This window comes from Carlito syrichta, unplaced genomic scaffold (assembly GCF_000164805.1).
Source record: "Carlito syrichta isolate Samal-C Ts95f unplaced genomic scaffold, Tarsius_syrichta-2.0.1 Scaffold306685, whole genome shotgun sequence".
NCBI classification, from domain to species: Eukaryota; Metazoa; Chordata; class Mammalia; order Primates; family Tarsiidae; genus Carlito; species Carlito syrichta.
Genome location: NW_007250781.1, coordinates 460,090 through 479,559, shown reverse-complemented (window position 1 = coordinate 479,559; position 19,470 = coordinate 460,090). Strand labels below are relative to the sequence as shown.

General features: G+C 43.7%; 2 protein-coding genes across 3 annotated transcripts in view; one reads left to right on the top strand and one right to left on the bottom strand.

The window, feature by feature from the left end:
• Positions 1-1,031: 1,031 nt before the first annotated feature.
• RBBP9 (RB binding protein 9, serine hydrolase) lies at positions 1,032-13,968 on the bottom strand. Its single transcript, XM_008063231.2, has 5 exons — positions 13,848-13,968; positions 12,012-12,054; positions 10,242-10,347; positions 4,346-4,431; positions 1,032-3,942 (listed from the first exon to the last, which is right to left on the bottom strand). Exons 1-5 carry the CDS (start codon positions 13,944-13,946, stop codon positions 3,716-3,718), a joined length of 561 nt encoding a protein of 186 aa, XP_008061422.1. The 5' UTR covers positions 13,947-13,968; the 3' UTR covers positions 1,032-3,715.
• Positions 13,969-18,206: 4,238 nt separating this feature from the next.
• Positions 18,207-19,470, top strand: part of SEC23B (Sec23 homolog B, coat complex II component) — a 36,921-nt gene continuing 35,657 nt past the window's right edge. The window contains exon 1 of one of the 2 annotated variants that reach the window (XM_008063230.2): positions 18,207-18,618. The gene's annotated coding sequence lies outside the window, so the exon portion shown is untranslated. The remainder of the gene's footprint in view (positions 18,619-19,470) is intronic. The other variant, XM_021715112.1, reaches the window with a different exon arrangement.

The following is a 19,470-nucleotide window of genomic DNA, read 5'->3' as shown; positions in this document are numbered from 1 at the left end:
CATTATAACTGTCCTCAATTCTAATAGCACTTTCAGTTCCACATGTCAGCAACATAGAAAATAACTAAGTTATCTGATGTTTGCTACACAGAATGTAGCAGCAGAGAGTTTTAGGATCTAAGCTGTTGAGTTTTCTCTTTGTAGCTCCACTTAAAAGTCTGTGTATCCAGGCCAAAAACATGAGACCAGTGGAAAAGAATTCAAGCCCAGCTACTACTGAGACCTAAGTTTTAACAACAGTTTGGAGATGCAGTGGACAACATCAGAAGAGTTACTTTGAGATAAATGATATCAGTAAAATAAAATTCAGCTCAATAGCCCATTTTTATCAGACAGATTCTGTGGCCAGCTCTAAAGAATTAGCATTTGATGACATTAGTTCTTTGTAACAAAAATTACTTCAAGTACTGGATATATATAAGATGAAGGAGGATCTGAGAGCCTGAAACTACAGAGGGTTTCTCTTCCACTCCCAGTGAGAGCTGGAATGGTAAGAAAAATGTCTGTTCTTCGTGGGAACTGACCTGTCAAAGAGGTGCTAATCTTACTTAATAAGAAAACTAAATTTGGAGGAGGATTAGAAGTGGGGAGAAGGAACCAGTTTATGGTTTAAATATAGATTTTGCATTATGTCTGTTTTGTTTTATTGAGTCAGAGGCTCACTCTCTTGCTGAGGCTGGAGTACAGTGGCACGATCACCACTCACCACAGCCTTGACCTCCTGGGCTCAGGCAATCCTTCCACTTCAGCCTCCTGAGTAGCAGGGAGTACAGGTGTGTGCCACCACACCAACCAATTTTTATTTTTTGTAGAGATGAGGCCTTGCTGTGTTGTCTAGGCCAGTCTCAAACTCCTGGGTTCAAGCAGTCCTCCCAGTTTGGCCTCCCAAGTACTTAGATAACAGGTGTGAACAACCATACCCAGCTGACTCTGCATTATGTCTTGATAGCCAGAGGTTGATTTTAGAGCTTACAATCACTAGCTAAAGGAAAAGAATTCCTTGCCTCCCCAGAATAAAGAGAACCTTTAAGCTTTTTTCACATAGGATATTTTTAATTCTGAATATTAACAAGGAGACAAAAGACGACAATTTAAAAATACAGCACCTCTGATGAATAGTTAAATGGATTATTTATCCTACAAGGATAAACTGTGACCAAAACAAATTGTAGGACTCTAGACTCCTGACAGCACCAAAATATCAGATTATAAGTAAAATCCTCATCCTTACAGTTGATTTCCATTTAGTATTAGGTATTTTGCTCACCTGAGGATACTCCCCTGAGTCTGTTGAGGCCCTTCTGTGTTTAGTGATGATCCATACAGAATCAAACATAAATCATGAGAGTCCATGATTCTGGTTTTTTGTGAACAATTTGTAGATTCTCCCATGAAACTCCCCAGATCTCAGTTTAGTGGTGAGTACATCTTATAGACCCATGACTTTGACGGTAATCAACTAAGCAAACTAGTCAAATTTCAAATTGAGTCACCTTTACTTTGAACTATGATACATTCTTGGGTGGTAGGTGAGGGAAAGAATATAAAATACATGCACTAGAGCAATGCTGTCCAAGAGATCTTTCTAGAATGACAGAAATATTCTGTATCTGCTGTCCAATGAGGTAATCACTAGACCAGTGCTGTCCAAGAGAGCTTTCTATCATGATGGAAATATTCTGTGTCTGCTGCCCAACAAGGTAATCACTAGACCAGTGCTGTCCAATAGGGCTTTCTATAATGACAGAAATATTCTGTATCTGCTGCCCAATAAGGTAATCACTAGCCACCAGTGACTTGAGCACTTGAAATATGGCTAGTTTGACTGAAGAACTGAATTTTTAATGTTATAGCTATCCGTGGCTGGTTACTTTACTTGGCAGCAGAGCACGACAATTATATGGGCCTATCTTAATTACTTTTATAGGAATAAAGAGTATCAGAATCGACTTTCTCAATTGTACATTTTTTTATTTCTACAGAGGAAGAAGACAATAAAGTTGTATGAACTGCTGTTATTTGTATACGTTTATAGCTTTTTAGGAAAGGACTTCATAAAACAAGGTAGAAAGTAATACAATGTCTAATTTCCTAATAATTCTGGTGGAATCAAACCTTGATTATAGGTTTGGTCAAATCACAGCCTCTTGAACAACATTATTCTTCAACTGATTTATCTAATTTGCTTTTTACTAGTCAAATATGTTATTCTAAATCTCAATTATGTTACTTATAAAAGTAATACATGTTCAGTGTACCAAATTCAAATAATCTCCCTGGGGATCAAGTAAAATGGGAAAATCCACCACACTGTACCTACCGAAATTCCTACTCCCTGAAGATAATTGCTGTTCAGAGTTGACAGCATCTTTCCTGACTTTTTGTCAAAGCACATTGAAAAACCAAAAGACTTTCTGTTTTAAATGATGGCTCTGAATCCTCTTTAGGCATAAACAGTGCAGGAAACCACATTTCTGCAGCAAATTTAGGCTCTAACATCAAGTGTGAATTTACTGGAAATTATTTAGGGATCACAATGGCCAAGAAATGAAAAAGTTTTTGAGGGTGCACGATCAGAAGAAAAACCATGGAATGGTGCACAAAAGGCATCCCAGGGGCCGTGAATGTTAGAAAGGCTAAACTCTACAAAGCATGAGGTGTGGAAAAATTCTTTTAAAACACACCTAGAACTTCGCCACAAAATCTAAACAGTTGCCATAATTCCATCTTCAACATTATGTTCATTTTTAGTTATCTGAGGCTTTTCTCTGGCTTTCTAGACAATCATCTAAAAGCTCCTGGCTAAGTTAATGCATATGGCCAAGATCACAGGTGGATGGCTGGAATTTTGTCTTGCAGTATTTGTCGATTTTTTTATTTACACTGTTGTTGCCAACTAACAATCCATATGTAGACTGGATTCATGTATGCATGGATTGTAGCTACATATATATACATTCCCCAGATTTAAAAACTAATACGTGAAGGTTTTTCCCTCAAGAAAACCAGAAACTTGGCAACACCTTACCCCATTTCCACACAGCAGCAGTTGTGACGGGGCACTAGCTCTCCCCGATCCCCGCCGTGCTGGTCTTATGCACATCTGGCCAGTTATGTTCATATTCCATACATATGTATGCTGTGCTTCTTCCTGCCTGGCCTGGACGGACCCAATGCAGCATCCTTACATGTCAGTCTCTCCCAACATGTCCAAAGGACTGAAGGGCAGGTGTCCCAGGCAAAGTCCCTAGTCTGGGTTTGCTCTCCTGAGCCTGTTTGAAACAGCAGCTAGTTTTTGAGCTTGATGCTAATACTCTGGACTTTCAGTCATGTTTTCTTTCCCCAATAAAATAAAACCTCTTTATTTCAAAGAGGAAAAGAATGCAGTGCCTGCAACATACATGAAAGCTTCGTTTTTAACTGGAATAGGAATCAGGAAACTGGGGTTGTTTCTCACTCACTTTGATACAGAAGGGTGGCTGATATGTCCTTACATACCTTTTCCCCTTTGGGGAAAATACTGCTGTCTTGAGGGAGTTTTAGACTCTGTGGAAAATGGAAATGCTATTTGTAACAGATTATACACTGAAACTTGTGTTTGTTTTTCAGGCACTTTTAGAATTTAACTGGATGTTTATATGTTTAGTAATCATCTGACAGTAGACATTATTACTCTACCCTTATACTGGAATGCAAAGTAGCAGAATCATCCTGTCTATGCTGGTACTTTCAGGAAAGATTTTACCACCGTAACCAGTTCATGAAATTCTGTGTTCTGAAAGTGACCACGGTCGGTGAATTTGTACAGTTTGGCTTGCAGCCTATCGGCCACTTCTTGTTGTTCCTTCCAGGGAAGGAATGGGTCGTCAGTGGAGGCAAACTGCACAATGTGAGGGCAGTTGGCCTTGATCTTCTCCCACTGCCAGGGGCGGTTGAAGTATCCTATGAGGGGAAAAAAAATAACCTATCAGTGCCGATGGATAATCTCCATTCTAGATACCTAAGCTCTCTAGTGAGGATCCTAGCACAGACATAAGGATTAGAGCCTAAGTGTGAATTGGAAACACTTCCTGTATTTTCAAATCTGTAGAGCTTGATACCATAGCTACTTATGAAGAGGCTGTATGTGGCCACTAAAACCAGGTCTCTAGGGTTCAGTTCTAGACTATGGGTTACAAAGAAGTCTACCACCTCTCAAAGAACCCAACTTACATCCCACGATGGGTGATAAATCTCTCGTGTACTATTAGAATTTTTAGCTTATCTGAAGAAAGTCCTGTTTTATAACCAGGACAGCCCGGCATCTAGAGAAGGGCTTTTCTGGGATTTCTGCCTTAAGCCTTACCACTTGCACGCTCATTTTCATCCCCCAAGTCTGATGTGTATGCAGACACTAACACAGTTGCATACACTCGGTGTGTTTCTGCATACCTGGAGAGAGAAAAAATTATGTCAGCTAATATCTGAAATCTTATCACCAAAAAAATAGTAATCCACTTAAAAACTCATTGATCATAGTCTACAGAAAGCATGTGCTCCCAGTGATGGACACATCTTACACAACATGCACTTAGTTATGGACTAATAGAAAATACACTGTAGTTGGGCCGAGCTCAGTGGCTCAGCCTGTAATCCCAGTACTTTGGGAGACCGAGGCGAGTGGATTGCCTGAGCCCACGGGTTCGAGACCAGCCCAGGCAACTTGGCGAGACCTCGTTGCTACAATAAAAAAAAAAAAAATTACCCGGGCATGGTTGCCCGTACCTGTAGTTCCGGCTACTTGGAAGGCTGAGGCAGAAGGATTGCTGGAGCCCAGCAGGTTGACACTGGGGTGGCCGTGAGTATGCCACTGCACTCCAGCCTGGGCAATGGAGTAAGACTCCAAATCAAAAAAAGGGAAAATACACAGTAGAGATAAACACATATTTTTAATTACTTATTTATTTATTATAGAGATGAGATCTCATCAAGTTGCCCGGGCTAGTGTCACATATTTTCATAAACATTTTCAGTGACGGTCTCATCTCAAACAACATGCACTCAGTGATGGACACACCTCATGCAACATGCACCCAGTGATGGACTTACCACATACAACATACACTCAGTGATGAACACGTCTCTCATACAACATGCACACGGTGATGTACTTTTCCTATACAACAAATTAAATAAATAAAATTTTAAAATAAATAAAAATATACATAATGGCTGGATGTGGTGACTCATGCCTGTAATCCCAGCACTTCAGGAGGAGGTGAGAAGATTCCCTGAGCCCAGGGGTTCAAGACCAGCCTGGGCAACTTGGCAAGACCTTGTCTCTACAATAAGTCAAAAAATAAGCCAGGTATGGCAGTGCATGCCTGTAGCTCCAGCTACTTGGAAGGCTGAGGAAAAAGGATCACCTGAACACAGCAGGTGGATGCTGTGGTGGCTGTGAGTGTGCCAAGGCACTCAAGCCTGGGCAACAGAGTGAGACTCTTGACTCAGAAAAAGAAAAAGAAAAAAAAAAAAATATATGTAATGAATGCAAAGAATATCAAATGTTAACAGGGATATATTTGAAGTGGTGAGATTTTTTTCTTTTTATATTTTTCTAGATAATATATAATACATAACCTACATAATACATATATTTATCAAATATATCTTATAGAGTACATATGTATTATATATAACATATAATAGGGCATATAATTAGAAAAACATATATAAACATGATTATAAAAAAAGGTATGTGCCAGGTGGTCAGACTCAATATGATTTCATCATCCAACTGTCTCATAAATTTAAAATAATAAAATTTTTTTTTTAATTTTGAAAAAAGAAAACATGTTACATGCTATTAAGGTCAGTGAGAGAAACAGCAAGGAAACTGCAGAACTACAGGCCTAGCCTTGCCTACCTGATGAACTTCCTATTCATTTTCCAAGGAAGTCCAGACTACTTCTGCAAAACTTTCCTAATACACAAGAGATGTGTACTCATTCTCTGATGTGGGCATTCATCATTTAGTGTGTATCAGTGTCACCTGGTTGATTAACATGCAGATTCCAGGCTTGGCCCTGGTGCATCTGATTCAGAAGGTTGGGACTGAAGTCCAGAATCTACATTCTGAGGTACAATACCTCCTCCAACCCAGATGACGCTAATGCAAGTGGTCTGTGAACCATATTTTAAGAAACAGTGGACAATACCAAAAATGGAGCTTTATTACCACACACTGCCCCGTGCCCTGTATTATTCACTTGTGTTACATCTATCTCCCTCAGTGAAACAGCAGCTCATAAGGCAGGCACGAGTCATCTTTGTGTCCACAGTGCCTCGTTATAGTGCCTGGCAAGTAGAAATCCAGCTATCTGCAGACAGTACCTTCCCTCAGCAAAGATTAGGCTAAGGAAAGTCATGGAATAGTAATAGTTTCAAGAGGGCTTTGTACCAGTAAAGAAGGTTTGTATTTTGTTCTTGGGCCTGAACTTTTTCCCAGCCATTTATTTTGAAAAATAACAAACCTATGGAAAAATTTGGAAAAGCTGAAAACAAGCCAACTAGATTCATTAAGCTTGCCACATTTCACTCTTACTTTAGCATGAATCTCTTCATAAGGTCATTCCCTTATATAACCACAATAACATTAGCACACCCAACACATGTAACATTGACACAGTAGTATCTGTATTCATTTTTCTCCAACTGCACCAAAAATGTCCTTTAAAACTTTTCTAATCCTGGATCCAGTCAAGGATGACAATGCATCACATTTAGTTTTCTTTCTTTTTTTTTTGAGTTGGAGTCACATTCTGTCGCCCTGGCTGGAGTACGATGGCACACTCAAGGCCACCCCAACGTCGACTTGCTGGGCTCCGGCGATCCTTCCACCTCAGCCTTCCAAGAAGCCAGAACTATAGGTGCATGCTACCATGCCTGGCTAATTTTTTACTTATTGTAGAGATGAGGTCTCGCCAAGTTGCCTGGGCTGGTCTTGAACTCCCAGGCTCAGGCAATCCTCTCGCCTCAGCCTCCCAAAGTGCTGGGATTACAGGCTGAGGCATCAAGTCCGGCCCACATTTGGTTTTCATGACACTTAGGCACTTTTAAATGTTTTACTTTGGCCAGGCACAGTGGCTCAGCCTGTAATCCCAGTACTTTGGGAGGCTGAGGCAAGAGGATTGCCTGAGCCTGGGAGTTAGAGTCAAGTCTGGGCAACTTGGCGAGGTCTCATTTCTACAATAAACCAAAAAATAAGCCAGGCATGGTAGCGAATGCCTGTAGTTCCAGCTACTTGGAAGGCTGAGGTGGAAGGATCACCTAAGCCCAGCAGGTCGAGGCTGCAGTGGCTGTGAGCGTGTCACTGCACTCTAGCCTGGGCAACAGAGTGAGGCTTCAACCAAAAAAAAAAAATTTATTTTAAGTGGTATTGACATTGTTTAAGAGTATAGACCAGCTGACCTGCACATTAAACATTTTTGGTTAGGATACTATGTAGATGACGTGTCCTTCTCACTCCATCACATCAGAGAGTACATGATGCCAATCTGGCCTATTATCGGTAAGATTAAGTTTGATCACTTGCTTAAGGTGGTATCTACCTGACCTCTCCAGTGTAAAGGCACAGTTTCCCTTTTATGATTAAGAAGTAATCTGTCAAGTCAGGCACAGTGGCTCACGTCTATCATCTCAGCACTTTGGGAGGCAGAGGTGGGAGGATTACCTGAGCCCTGGGGTTCGAGATCAGCCTGGGCAACTTGGCAAGACCTTGTCTCTACAATAAATAAAAAAACTAGCCGGGCATGATGGTGCCCACCTGTGGTTCCAGCTATCTGGAAGGCTGAGGTGGAAGGATTGCCTGAGCCCAGAAGGAATGTCACTGGAATGCCACTGCGCTCCAGCCTGGGGGACAGAGTGAGACGCCGACTCAAAAAAAGAAAAAGAGAAGGTTGCTAATAATCCTGCAGTATGTTTAGGGTCCTTAAAAGAAAGCACAGCTTTGCTAGCCAATGGCTTGAGAAAAATTCACTTGGACTGGAGTTGGGACAAATTTCAGTAATGAAGGGACCTCTTCATTTTCCAAACAACCCCTGGCAGCTTATAAACATTGCTTACCCTATGACTATACCATAATTTTTAGGTTCATACTGAAAAGTGTTATTCTTGTAGCATCAATCAGTGTGGCTGAAAGGTTATAGAATTTGGCAAGATTCCTTGACATGCAATTCATGTGCCATCTGAAGTGACTGCTTAGGACAAATAAAAATTATAGGGGGTACCAAAAAATGTATATTTTAAGTATGACATTCACTCAAAAGATGGTATTAATCAAACGAATGCTGGCATCACCATGTGACAGGCAGGACAGTCAAAGAAAATGGCGGAAGCACAATTGCACGAACGTCATACTACACATTGCTACTGAAATTTAATTCAACTTTGAAAAGTAATACATAGATAACATCTCTTTTTTTTTTCTTTTTGAGTTGGAGTCTCACTCCGTCACCCAGATTGGAGTGCAGTGGCTGCTCCCGGCCACCGCAGCCTCAACCTGCTGGGCTCCGGCGATCTTTCCGCCTCAGCCTTCCGAGTAGCCGGAATTACAGGCACGCACTACGACGCCCGGCTGATTTTTGATTTATTGTAGAGATGAGGTCTCACCAAGTTGCCCAGGAGGGTCTCGAACCCGCAGGCTCAGGCAATCCACTCACCTCAGCCTCCCAAAGGCGTGGGATTACAGGCTGAGCCACCGAGCCCGGCTGATAACATCTCTTAAAATGTGTATCAATTTTTGGCACCCCCTGTATTATCCTTTGTCATTTAGCCTAGCAAATATGGAAGAAGCCCAACCCTTAGGGGCTATTCAACCAGCGTAGTCTCTACCCCTGGGCCTTAGAAGGCTAAAGAGGGCAACTTGATGTTCTAATGGAAGCATCAGAGATGTGCTCATGAATCCTAAGGCCTGGGGGGCATAGGTGGGTAAGGGGTAACAGTCCCAACAAATGTTCAATGACATCTACCATATGCTGGGCTCTCTTGTAGGCACTGGGGTTTCAGTCCCAGAGGGAACAGAGCCCTGCCCTCATGGAGCTTACATCTTACTGGCAGGAGAAGACAAGAATAACATACAGGATGTCAGGTGGTGAAAAGTGCTGCAGATAGTAAGATACGAAGGGGACAGGAGCCAGAAGGGTGAGGTTGCCTTTCATGCAAAGTAACAAGAGAAAGCCTCACCAAAAGGGGACATTTGAGCAGAGATGACAAAGGGAAGAGAAAGCCATGCAGGTGTCTAGGGACAGAGTGCACCAGGTAGAGGGGTGAGAGCTGGCTACGGCAGTTGTACAATTGGCACGGTCCAGGAACTACAAGGAGGTCAGTAAGCCTAGCTGGGAGGAGAGAGGGAAGATGGTAGCAATGGCATCAGAGCTGAGTGACAGAAAGCCCCTGGGATTATGAGCAACTAAAGCTTTAAAAGGATCACTGCAGGCTGAGTGCGGTGGCTCACGCCCAGGGAGGTAGAGGCAAGAGGATTGCCTGGTCCAGAGATTTGAGACCAGCCTGGACAACTTGGTGAGACTTTGTCTCTACAACAAATCAGAAAATGAGCCTGGCATGGTGGCATGTGCCTGTGGTTCCAGCTACTTGGAAGGCTGAGGTGGAAGGATCACCTGAGCCCAGCACATCAAGGCTGTGATGGCTGTGAGTATGCTGCTGCACTCCAGCCTGGGCAACAGAGTGAGACTCTGACTCAAAACAAATAAATAAATTAAAAAGGGATCACTGCATCCCAGTAAGAGCAGTATTTTTTTTTTCAACCCACTAGCAAAGCCAAGAAGTTAGGGCAGATTCTGTTTCTACTTTCAAGGTCAGAAATTTCCTCTGACATCTTCCTTTTTTTATTGAGTCAGAATCTCACTCTGTCCCCCAGGCTGGAGTGTAGTGGCACGCTCACCGCCACTGCAGCCTCATCCTGCTGGGCTCAGGCTATCTTCCGCCTCAGCCTTCCAAGTAGCTCGGACTGCAGGCACATGCTACCACACCTGGCTTATTTTTTTATTTATTATAGAGATGACGTCTTGCCAAGTTGCCTACCCTGGTCTTGAACCCCTGAAGTCAGGCAATCTCCTTGGCCTCCCAAATTTCTGGCACGACAGGTTTGATCCACCAAGAAAAACTTAAGACATACACAAGGCATTTCCCTAGCAAGAATGACTGGAACCTGTAAAGGGACCGCAGTTGCACAAGGTGCACACCTCATGGCCGCAATGGCCCCAGAGCTGTGGCCGATGATGACGGTCTTCTCGTCACAGTGCAGCTCTGTCTCCATGAAGGGCAGCCAGATGCTCTCTCGAGCCGTAACTAGGGTTCAGAGTAAAGAAAAAATCTGTCACTTGAGGGGTACGGTTGCAGTCTAATGCTGTCCCACCTCTCAGATGACTATCCAGCAGTTTTATTTTTCTTATTTTTCATTTTTTTTTTGAGTTGGGAGTCTCACTGGCTGGCGTACAGTGGCATCCTCAAGGCCACAGCAGCCTTGATCTGCTGGGCTCAGGTGATCCTTCCACCTCAGCCTTCCAAGTAGCTGGAACTACAGGCACATGCCACCATGCCAGGCTCATTTTCTGATTTGTTGTAGAGACGAAGTCTCACCAAGTTGCCCAGGCTGGTCTCGAACCCCTGGGGTCAGGCAATCCTCTCGCCTCTGCCTCCCAAAGTGCTGGGATTACAGGTTTGAGCCACTGTGCCTGGCCCTACCCAACAGCTTTAAGACTACAGGACTACAGTGAGAAATGGGCTGTTGTTTTCAGAGCCAAAGATGTGTGTGTGTTGCTATTTGAATGACTCATATCTAATTTTGGTAAATAGCTTTACTTTATCTTTTTTTTACCATGTTCTTGTAAGAAAATACTGAGGGAAGCTAGGTGCAGTGGCTTTCACCTGTCATCCCAGCACATTGGGAGACCGAGGCAAGAGGATTGCCTGAATCCAGGGGTTCAAAACCAGCCTGGGCAACTTGGTAAGACCTCATCTCTACAATTAAAAAAAAATTAGCCAGGCATGGTGACACATGCCTGTGGTTCTAGCTACTTGGAAGACTGAGGCAGAATGACTGCTTGAGACCAGAATGTTGAGGCTGTGGTGGCTGTGATCATGCCACTGCACTCCAGCCTGGGTGGCAAAGTGAGACTCGCACTCAAAAAAACTGATGGATATTAGGTACTTTGGGAAGCTAAGATGGGAGGATCACTTAAGGCCAGGAGTTCAAGACCAACCTGGACAACATAGTAAGACCCTTGTCTCTAAAAAAACAAAAAGTGTTTAAAATGAGCCGGGTATAGTGGCCTATAGTCCTAGCCACTGAGATCACTTGAGCCCAGGAGTTCAAGGTTAGAGTGAGCTATGATTGCACCACTGCACTCCAGCCTGGATGATAGAGTGAGACTCTGTCTCAAAAACAAAACAAAACAAAAAACCCAAACAACAACAACAGAACTGAAAGAAAAAACTGAAGAAATAATAAAATATAATTCTGAAACTCTAATATAAACTTTTAAACTTAAAAAAATCACTCTTGACAACCATTCTCTCCAAAATTTACATGTATCATATTCTTTCCTCCTGAAAAGATTCCTGAGGCAAGTCATAGACAAAACAAGGCAGCAATATTACATTTTAAAATATTAGGATCTCAAACAGTGGCTATAAAGTTTTATCATATTTCTGCTTCAAATGTAACTACAAATTTTATCTGAAAATATTTGTAGACTTACAGAAGAGAAATTAAGTGGCTCCCAAGTTGAAAATTAAGTTTTTAACCAAGCCCAAGTGCTTTTCTTGGTCCTTACTAGAATTTTCTGGGTTGTGCTTTATAACCTCCTCCCCAAGGTACTTGCCTTATTCATTCTTATATATATATATTAACCTTTGGTTTCTCCACTGTGATATTTTTGTTCTCTACCACAATGTTTGTAAGATAGAAACTCAACAAGATGAGGCTATTAAAAAACAAGTTTAAAACTTACTTGGGTCGGGCATGTTTTTAGCCAAACACTGGAAACCAGGTATCTATGATATGAGGGGTGAAAAAAAGACACAAAATAAAAGAGCTTAATTACAACTAATACTTTGCTAATAAGAAATGAGACGGCTAATATGATCTTTATCAATTCAGTAAGTATCTGCTTATATTATGAACTGAAGTGGGCTAAGTGTTACAGGATTACATAGGAAAGCACAGTCCCTCCTCGTAAACACCATCTGTAGTTATATATCTAGCCAGCTCTGTTGGTCTCTATAAAGAGAGCCCTATATCTTCATTTGTACATCTAAATTTACCTCTACTGGCCTGTATCTATAGAAAGGCAGGAACAAATGTGCTTAGACTGTATGGAACTTGGCAGAGACATGCTGCAAAAGCTGGAGATCTCATCCTCTTCGAAGCTCCAGTCCTGACCCTATGGTGTGTAGCTGACCATGGTTTGCTGCCACAACCCTGAAATTCTATTCTAGAGACCTACTCAAGAGGATGGCAGCCAGGCGCAGTGGCTCACACCTGTAACCTCAGTAACTTGGGAGGCCCAGGTGGGAGGAGTTTGAGCCTAGCCCGGGCAACAAAGTGAGACCCCGTCTCTACAAAAAATAGAAAAATTAGCAGGGCATGGTAGTGTGTGTCTGCAGTCCCAGTTACTTGGGAGGCTGAGGCAGGAGGATCCGTTGAGACTTAAATTTCCAGGCTGTGGTGAGTTGTGATGGTGCCACTGCACTCCAGCCTGGGCAACAGAGTAAAACTCTGTTTCCAAAAAAAAAAAAAAAAGGATGGTAACCTGACCCATGAAACAGACATACTGCCTGGTTACAGAAGGGTAGAGGGGGGACTCAGGATGCACAGGACAACTATTTTTTAAAGGACTGGTAGGATACCATTTTCATAAAGCTCACAAAGAAGACAAAGTAAGCAATTTATCATTTAAAGGATACATATGTAGGTTGTAAACATACTTTAATTTTAAAAAGACAAGCAAGCTAGGTGCAGTGGCTCAAGTTTATAATCACAGAACTTTGGGAGGCAGAGGCGAGCAGACTGCCTGAGTCCAAGAGTTTGAGACCAGCCTGGGCAACTTGATGAGACCTCATCTCTCCAATAAATACATAATAAAAATTATCCAGGCATGGTGGTGCATGCCTGTGGTTCCAGCTACTTGGAAGATTGAGGCAGAAGGATCACCAGAGCCCAACAGGTCAAGGTTGCAGTGGCCATGAGCATACCACTGAACTCCAGCCTGGGTGACAGAGTGAAGCTCCGCCTCAAAAAAAAAAGAAAAAGAAAAAGACAAGCAGATGAAAAACACAAATGAATGGCAGGGGAATGGGATAGGGGGACATACACATCATTTTGAAGATCATAGATGGGGAATGTCGTAGATTTTAATTTGATGATTTATGCCTCATAATTTACACACGTTACATACATCCTTTTATATATAAAAATTACATAAGTAGTATTTTTTAAATCTGAAGCCGAGAGCAATGGAGATAGCTGTGAAAGTTATCAGGGAAGTCCCAATTCTGAACCTGAAGCAGACACGGGGAGGGGTAAAACTCGGTATCTGTAGTTCTAAGAAGGGTTTCCTGTTACTCTAACATCTGAGCCCTCAGAGAAGTCTTCCAGGCAGTTTTACTAACCAAAAGTTCAATCACTAGATCTAGAGCTTAAGAGAGCGCAGCAGGGAAGAGGTATGAAAACACACAGGGCTTTGCTGGAACGGGGTGGATGCATGTTGGAACTTCAGTCCTGCCACTTCCCACCCTCCCCCTGCTCCAGGCTGGCTTCCCAAAGCAGCAAGGTCTGGGTCTCTTACCTGCTCCAGCTCCCTTTTCACCCAGCCATACCAGCCATGGGTGGCCACATCCCCGCCTCCGTTCCCGGGAACAATCACGGCCTTGCTAGGAGAAGCCATGAAGCAGTCGGTTCTGCAAAGCCCAGAGCCAAGGGGCATCCGCCGGGCGCCTACACCGCGGCATTCTGGGACTTGTAGTTCCAGGAAGCCAGTAGGTTGAATAGATGAATCTGATGTTTGTTAGAGAAGTTTGACCCAGGAATACGGAATTTAGAGTCAGGTTACAGATGATGATAATATGTCAGACTATGAAAGATTTTGAAGCAGTCAAAAGAGATCACTGGATGAACTTTCTATGGAATGCCAGACATTTTTTTTAAACAGTTTATTAAAGAATTAGAGAGAGAAGGGAGAAAAGAAAGGAGGACATGCCAAAACTGGCACGGGCAGAAGAAACCGCCGGAACATTGGACATTTTTAAAAGATCCTCTGGGTCATCTGATTGTAAGGAGTGTGTACCCTTGACTTTGACTATGCTATTTTACAACTCTGTAGTGATACTGATAGAAATTAACTTACAGAAACCCAATAGTAATGCAAATATTCTCTGCCTATAACAATGTAAATTAATTCCTGCCTGCTGTGGTTCAAATAAATGATTGACTGCTATCTCTCAAAACCAATAAGTTGAGAGACAGGGAACTGACAGAAAGTTTATTTTTTTTGTTGTTGTTTATTTTTGTTTTTAATACCTTGGCTTGTGTAGTTTATTTCTGAATTCAGAATTCAGGGAGACAGAGCCTGGCTCCTGGTATTTCTGGAAATAGTATGCTTGCCCCTTAGTTCTCACAGTCCGTTTTTATAAGTTTAGGTTTGCTGGTACATTGACTACGTGACTGACAGAGAATTGCATAGAACTTAAGTTACAGTGGTGTTTTTGTTTTTTGAGTCGGAGTCTTACATTGTCTCCCAGGCTGGAGTGCAGTGGCACACTCATGGCCACCGCAGCCTTGACCTGCTGCTGGGCTCAGGAGATCCTTCCGCCTCAGCCTTCCAAGTAACTGGAACCACAGGCATGTACCACCACGCCCAGCTAATTTTTCTGATTTATTATACAGACAATGTATTGCCAAGTTGTCCAGGCTGGTCTCGAACCCATGGGCTCAGGTAATCCTCTCACCTTCGCCTCCCAAAGATTACAGGTGTGAGCCACCGTGCCCGGCCCTCCATTTTGTTAATGTTAACATTTATGGTCCACATTTCCTGGCACTGGCTACCAAAAGGTATCTCACAGTATTATCAGTAACACCAAACTGAAGAGTTGAATAAGCCTTCCATAGAGTAAGGAAGTTAACAGAACCTATTGCAAAATAAACCATTATTCACTACAACATACTGCTGATTAATAGTTATCACACACAAAAAGTTATATAAATTACAAGGCTTATGGTTATATGGGTCATATAGTTTCAAATCTATGACCACTGATAAAAGGGAGTGAAAAGGGATTCATTTCTCTCAGTTGAGTGAGCACAGTCTGTAGGGGGTTAAGGATACTTTGAAGTGACTTAAGAGAGAATATATGGGAAAGAAGGGAAACTCTTTTGTTAATTTTCAGGAATGTAGATAGTGCAGGCCCACTTGATAGAAAGGCCCACTTGCCTTTCTTGAAGAGTTGTGGCAATATGGACAGACCACAGTGGGATTTTGTATCATGCCTGTAGCAATACAAGTAAATTTTGTGTGGCAGAGAATATAAATCTATGTAAATTGGCTGGGCACAGTGCCTTATATCAGTAATCTCAGCACTTTGGAAGGCTGAGGTGGAAGAATTACTTGATGCTAGGAGCTTGAGACCAGCCTGGGCAATATAACAAGACCTTGTCTTTAAAAAAAAAAGTCTCTGTTCAGGTGCAGTGGCTCACGCCTGTAATCCCAGCACTTTGGGAGGCAGAGGTGAGAGGATTGCTTCAGCCCAGGGGTTCGAGACCAGCTTGAGCAACATGGCGAGACCTCGTCTCTACAATAAATAAAAAATTAGCTGGGCATGGTGGTACATGCTTGTGGTTCCAGCTACTTGGAGGGCTGAGGCAGAAGGATCACCTGAGCCCAGCAGGTTGAGGCTGCGATGGCCACGAGCATGCCACTGTACTCCATCCTGGGTGACAGGGTGAGACTCGGACTCAAAATAAATAAATAAATAAAAGTCTCAGTCAAATTGCTCTTAGAGCCAGTTTGAACATCCCTACTGGTTGTAGGAATTAATTAAGCATTAATGAATGACTCCAGTAAAACCTTTGGCACATGTTCCTTATATATTTGCATGAGGCATGATCTTACCCTGTAAAGCACTTTAACAACTTTGGGAGTTTCCCTGATATCCCAGTGGATTAAAATGACAGAACCAGGTAACCACATTACTGGCGGACACACGGCTGATAAGCAGCTGATAAGCACAGGCATGTTTTTTTCTAGGTTTCCAGAGTGAACACTGAGTGGCAATAGTACTGCAACACTGCAGACTGCATCTCTAGGTTTCTTTTCTCCTCTCTACTGATCCTTGTTTTTGTTTCTGATTCACCTATGGCTGGTAGGGGTTTTTTTCCCCATTGGTGGCAACAACAATTAGGAGCTTGGTTTTATATTCTGACCATTTGGCAATCTATTTAAGTGAGTTAATAGTTTATTCTCTCTTGGATAAGAGACGACAGAGAATCTGCTTTGTTAGTCTTTGGCCTTTTTGTCTATTGATGAGTTCAAATCAGTTAAGACTTCCATGCACACTGGGAAGGAGCTAATTGATACTTTTTGGAGGCCTAGATACATTCTAGGATAATTTTAAGTTTATATAGTTTTGCTTCTTATCTTTATATACTACAGAGGGACTATACCTGAGTCAGATTAATAAATGTGCTTTTTTGCCACTTGTAAGGAGCAGTAAAGACAGTTATGGTTGTAGAAAGTTGTGTTTTTTGTGGTTCTGAGTCTTGCTTTTCTCCTAAAATGCCCAACTATTCCAGTCATCATTCATCTCTGAAAGACCCTGAAAACAGAATAAAACTTAGTTCACATTTTGCCTTAGCATAGCCATTTTTGCTTAGACTGACATATGCTTTGAATCCAGCACAGGTTAGGCACAGATAAATTTCTAATAGGCAAGTTTTAGAAAGCGTTCAGAAATTTTACTGTAGGCCAAGCTGGCAGCCTACCCCACCCCTTTGGCAAATCTCCAACAGATGCAAGACGAGGACAGCCCAACCTTTCAATTCATGGTTCAGTATAATAATCTCTAAGAAACTTTCAGGTCCCTTAGCTGGCTGAAGTCATAGAAATGATAATAAGACCACCTTTTTGCTAAGGAGCTTGTGGATTGGAATCCTCTGATTTGTCTCCTCCCATCTAGCCCACCACCCTGGCAACAATCATGTGACTAACCCACCCATCTGCCTGCAGTCCATCACCTGAGTCAGTACCTGCGCTTACCTGTACCTTCCTGATGATATGAAGCAGACCATACCCAATCACCTTAATGACCTTCCCCCATCAAAGGGAAGGATTAAAAGAACTCAACCGCGAGCAACCAGTCACCACTGCCACTGCCATTGCTAAGGCATTGCCAGGCCATTGCAACCTTGCTAAGCTATGGTGTGGCCATGTGCTCTTTGAGCTATAGCCGGGCTCTGTTTCTGGCTTTGGGCCCTTCCCCTACCTTGGAGAGGTGATTATCCTCTTTCTCTTTCTAATTTTTTTTTTTTTTTTTTGAGTAGGATTCTCACTCTGTTACCCAGGCTGCAGTAAAGTGGCACGCTCACAGCCACCGAAGTCTCCACCTGCTGGGCTCAGGTGATCCTTCCGCCTCAGCTACCCTAGCAGTTGCAACCACAGGTGCGCGCCAACATGCCCAGCTTAATTTATTTTTAAAATAAACTATATTTTCTAATCTAACTTCTGAGCAATTCTTTGCATCTTTCTTGCAGCACCTGATCGCACACCAGACACACACCCCCAGAGGCCCAACCTAACATTCTGGAAGCCTCGCACCCCCAGAGGCCCAACCTAACATTCTGGAAGCCTCGCTGAGAGTGTGACCCTCATAGTCCCTGTCCTTGTAAAAGGATAGCAGGGATGGGCACGTAGACAGAGCCTATGAGAGCACGAAGGCATTTCAGTAAGCGAGAGGAGGATACTGTCATGCGAAGAAGCATAACTACTCTTTTCGCCCTTACAATGAAACCCAACTCGCCACATGGACGGCCATCAGACAAACAGCGCGCACGCGCCATACACTCAGCCCCGCCCCTTCCTCATGCTGACACCTTCTTCCGGTCAACTTTAGTTTCCTGCGGCCCGCGCCGCGCCTGTTTCCGGGCGACCTACGTCATAGTTCTCGCTTCCCGGTAACTAAGGTGATGAGAGGGACTGCCCTCTGAGACGAGCGGACGTCCTATTGGATCAGGGTGAACCCCTGAGGCGCGTTGGATGAGCCTAGGGAACGGCCTGGCAGGCGGCGGGGTTATCTGAAGCAGAAACGCTTCGGGGTGAACTGGGGCAACTGTGTGTTCTGAAGAATTGTTGTTTTGAAGCGCGAGGCAGGACTGCCTTGCCCTTTCCAAGATGGCGACGCAGCAACTCTGAGTGTCTCACTTCCGCTCGTTCGCCGGATAAGCGCTTTTTGATTGGCCAGTGGACGGCGGCGTGGCGTGACGTGCTGGGCTGCTGACCAATCGGCTGAGGGCTGAGCTGGCCTTGGTGGCGCTGCGGCGGCTCTGGCCAGGTGAGCGGCTCCGGCCAGGTGAGTAGGGAGCCTGGGGGACAGCAGGCCGAGATCGGGACGTGAGATTCTGTCAGGGGCGAGGTGGGCAGCTCCTGGGAGGAAGCCGCTTCTTGACAGGCAGCCGGGGGGAAGTCGATGACTCATAAGGCCACGGAGAGTAACGCGTCCCGCTCCAGGCCGGGCGACAGGACTGGCTTCTGGCACCCGGTCCCCTAGGATCGCAGGGGTGCGCACAGCTGGAGTGTTTCAGCCCCTGGTTTGTAGCTGAGAAACGCGGAACTCAGGTGAAATAGCTTTGCCTAATGTCAGCTGGAACTAGCATCCAGGTCGTCAGACTCCCTGCAAGGATCAAACCTTACTTAAACTCATCTACAGCTGGTCACTGTGCCCTACAAAGTTTTGACTTGGAGAGATAAGGGTGCTTTGGATTTCTTGGCGGATACTCCAACAGCATCGTTCCAGGCCTTTCATTCCTTCACAAATTTATTTATTCCGTTATTAACCTTCAGATACCCTGCCCCTGTGATACTTTGGTTTAAGCCATGGACCCATCTCCCTAGAAGAAAAGTGCACATTCGCTGATGCACACAGTTGTGCCTGCAATGTCAGAGGACTCGTGGACCCTCTGTGGTCCCCTGTGGATTACGTGGCCAGGATTAAGAAATTGCACTCAGCCGGGCTCGGTGGCTCAGCCTGTAATCCCGCGCTTTGGGAGGCTGAGGTGAGTGGATTGCCTGAGCCCGCTGGTTCGAGACCCACCTGGGCAACTTGACGAGACGTCATCTCTACAATAAAAAAAAAAAAAATCATCTGGGCATGGTAGCGCATGCCTGTAATTCCAGCTACTCGAAAGGCTGAGGCGGAAGGATC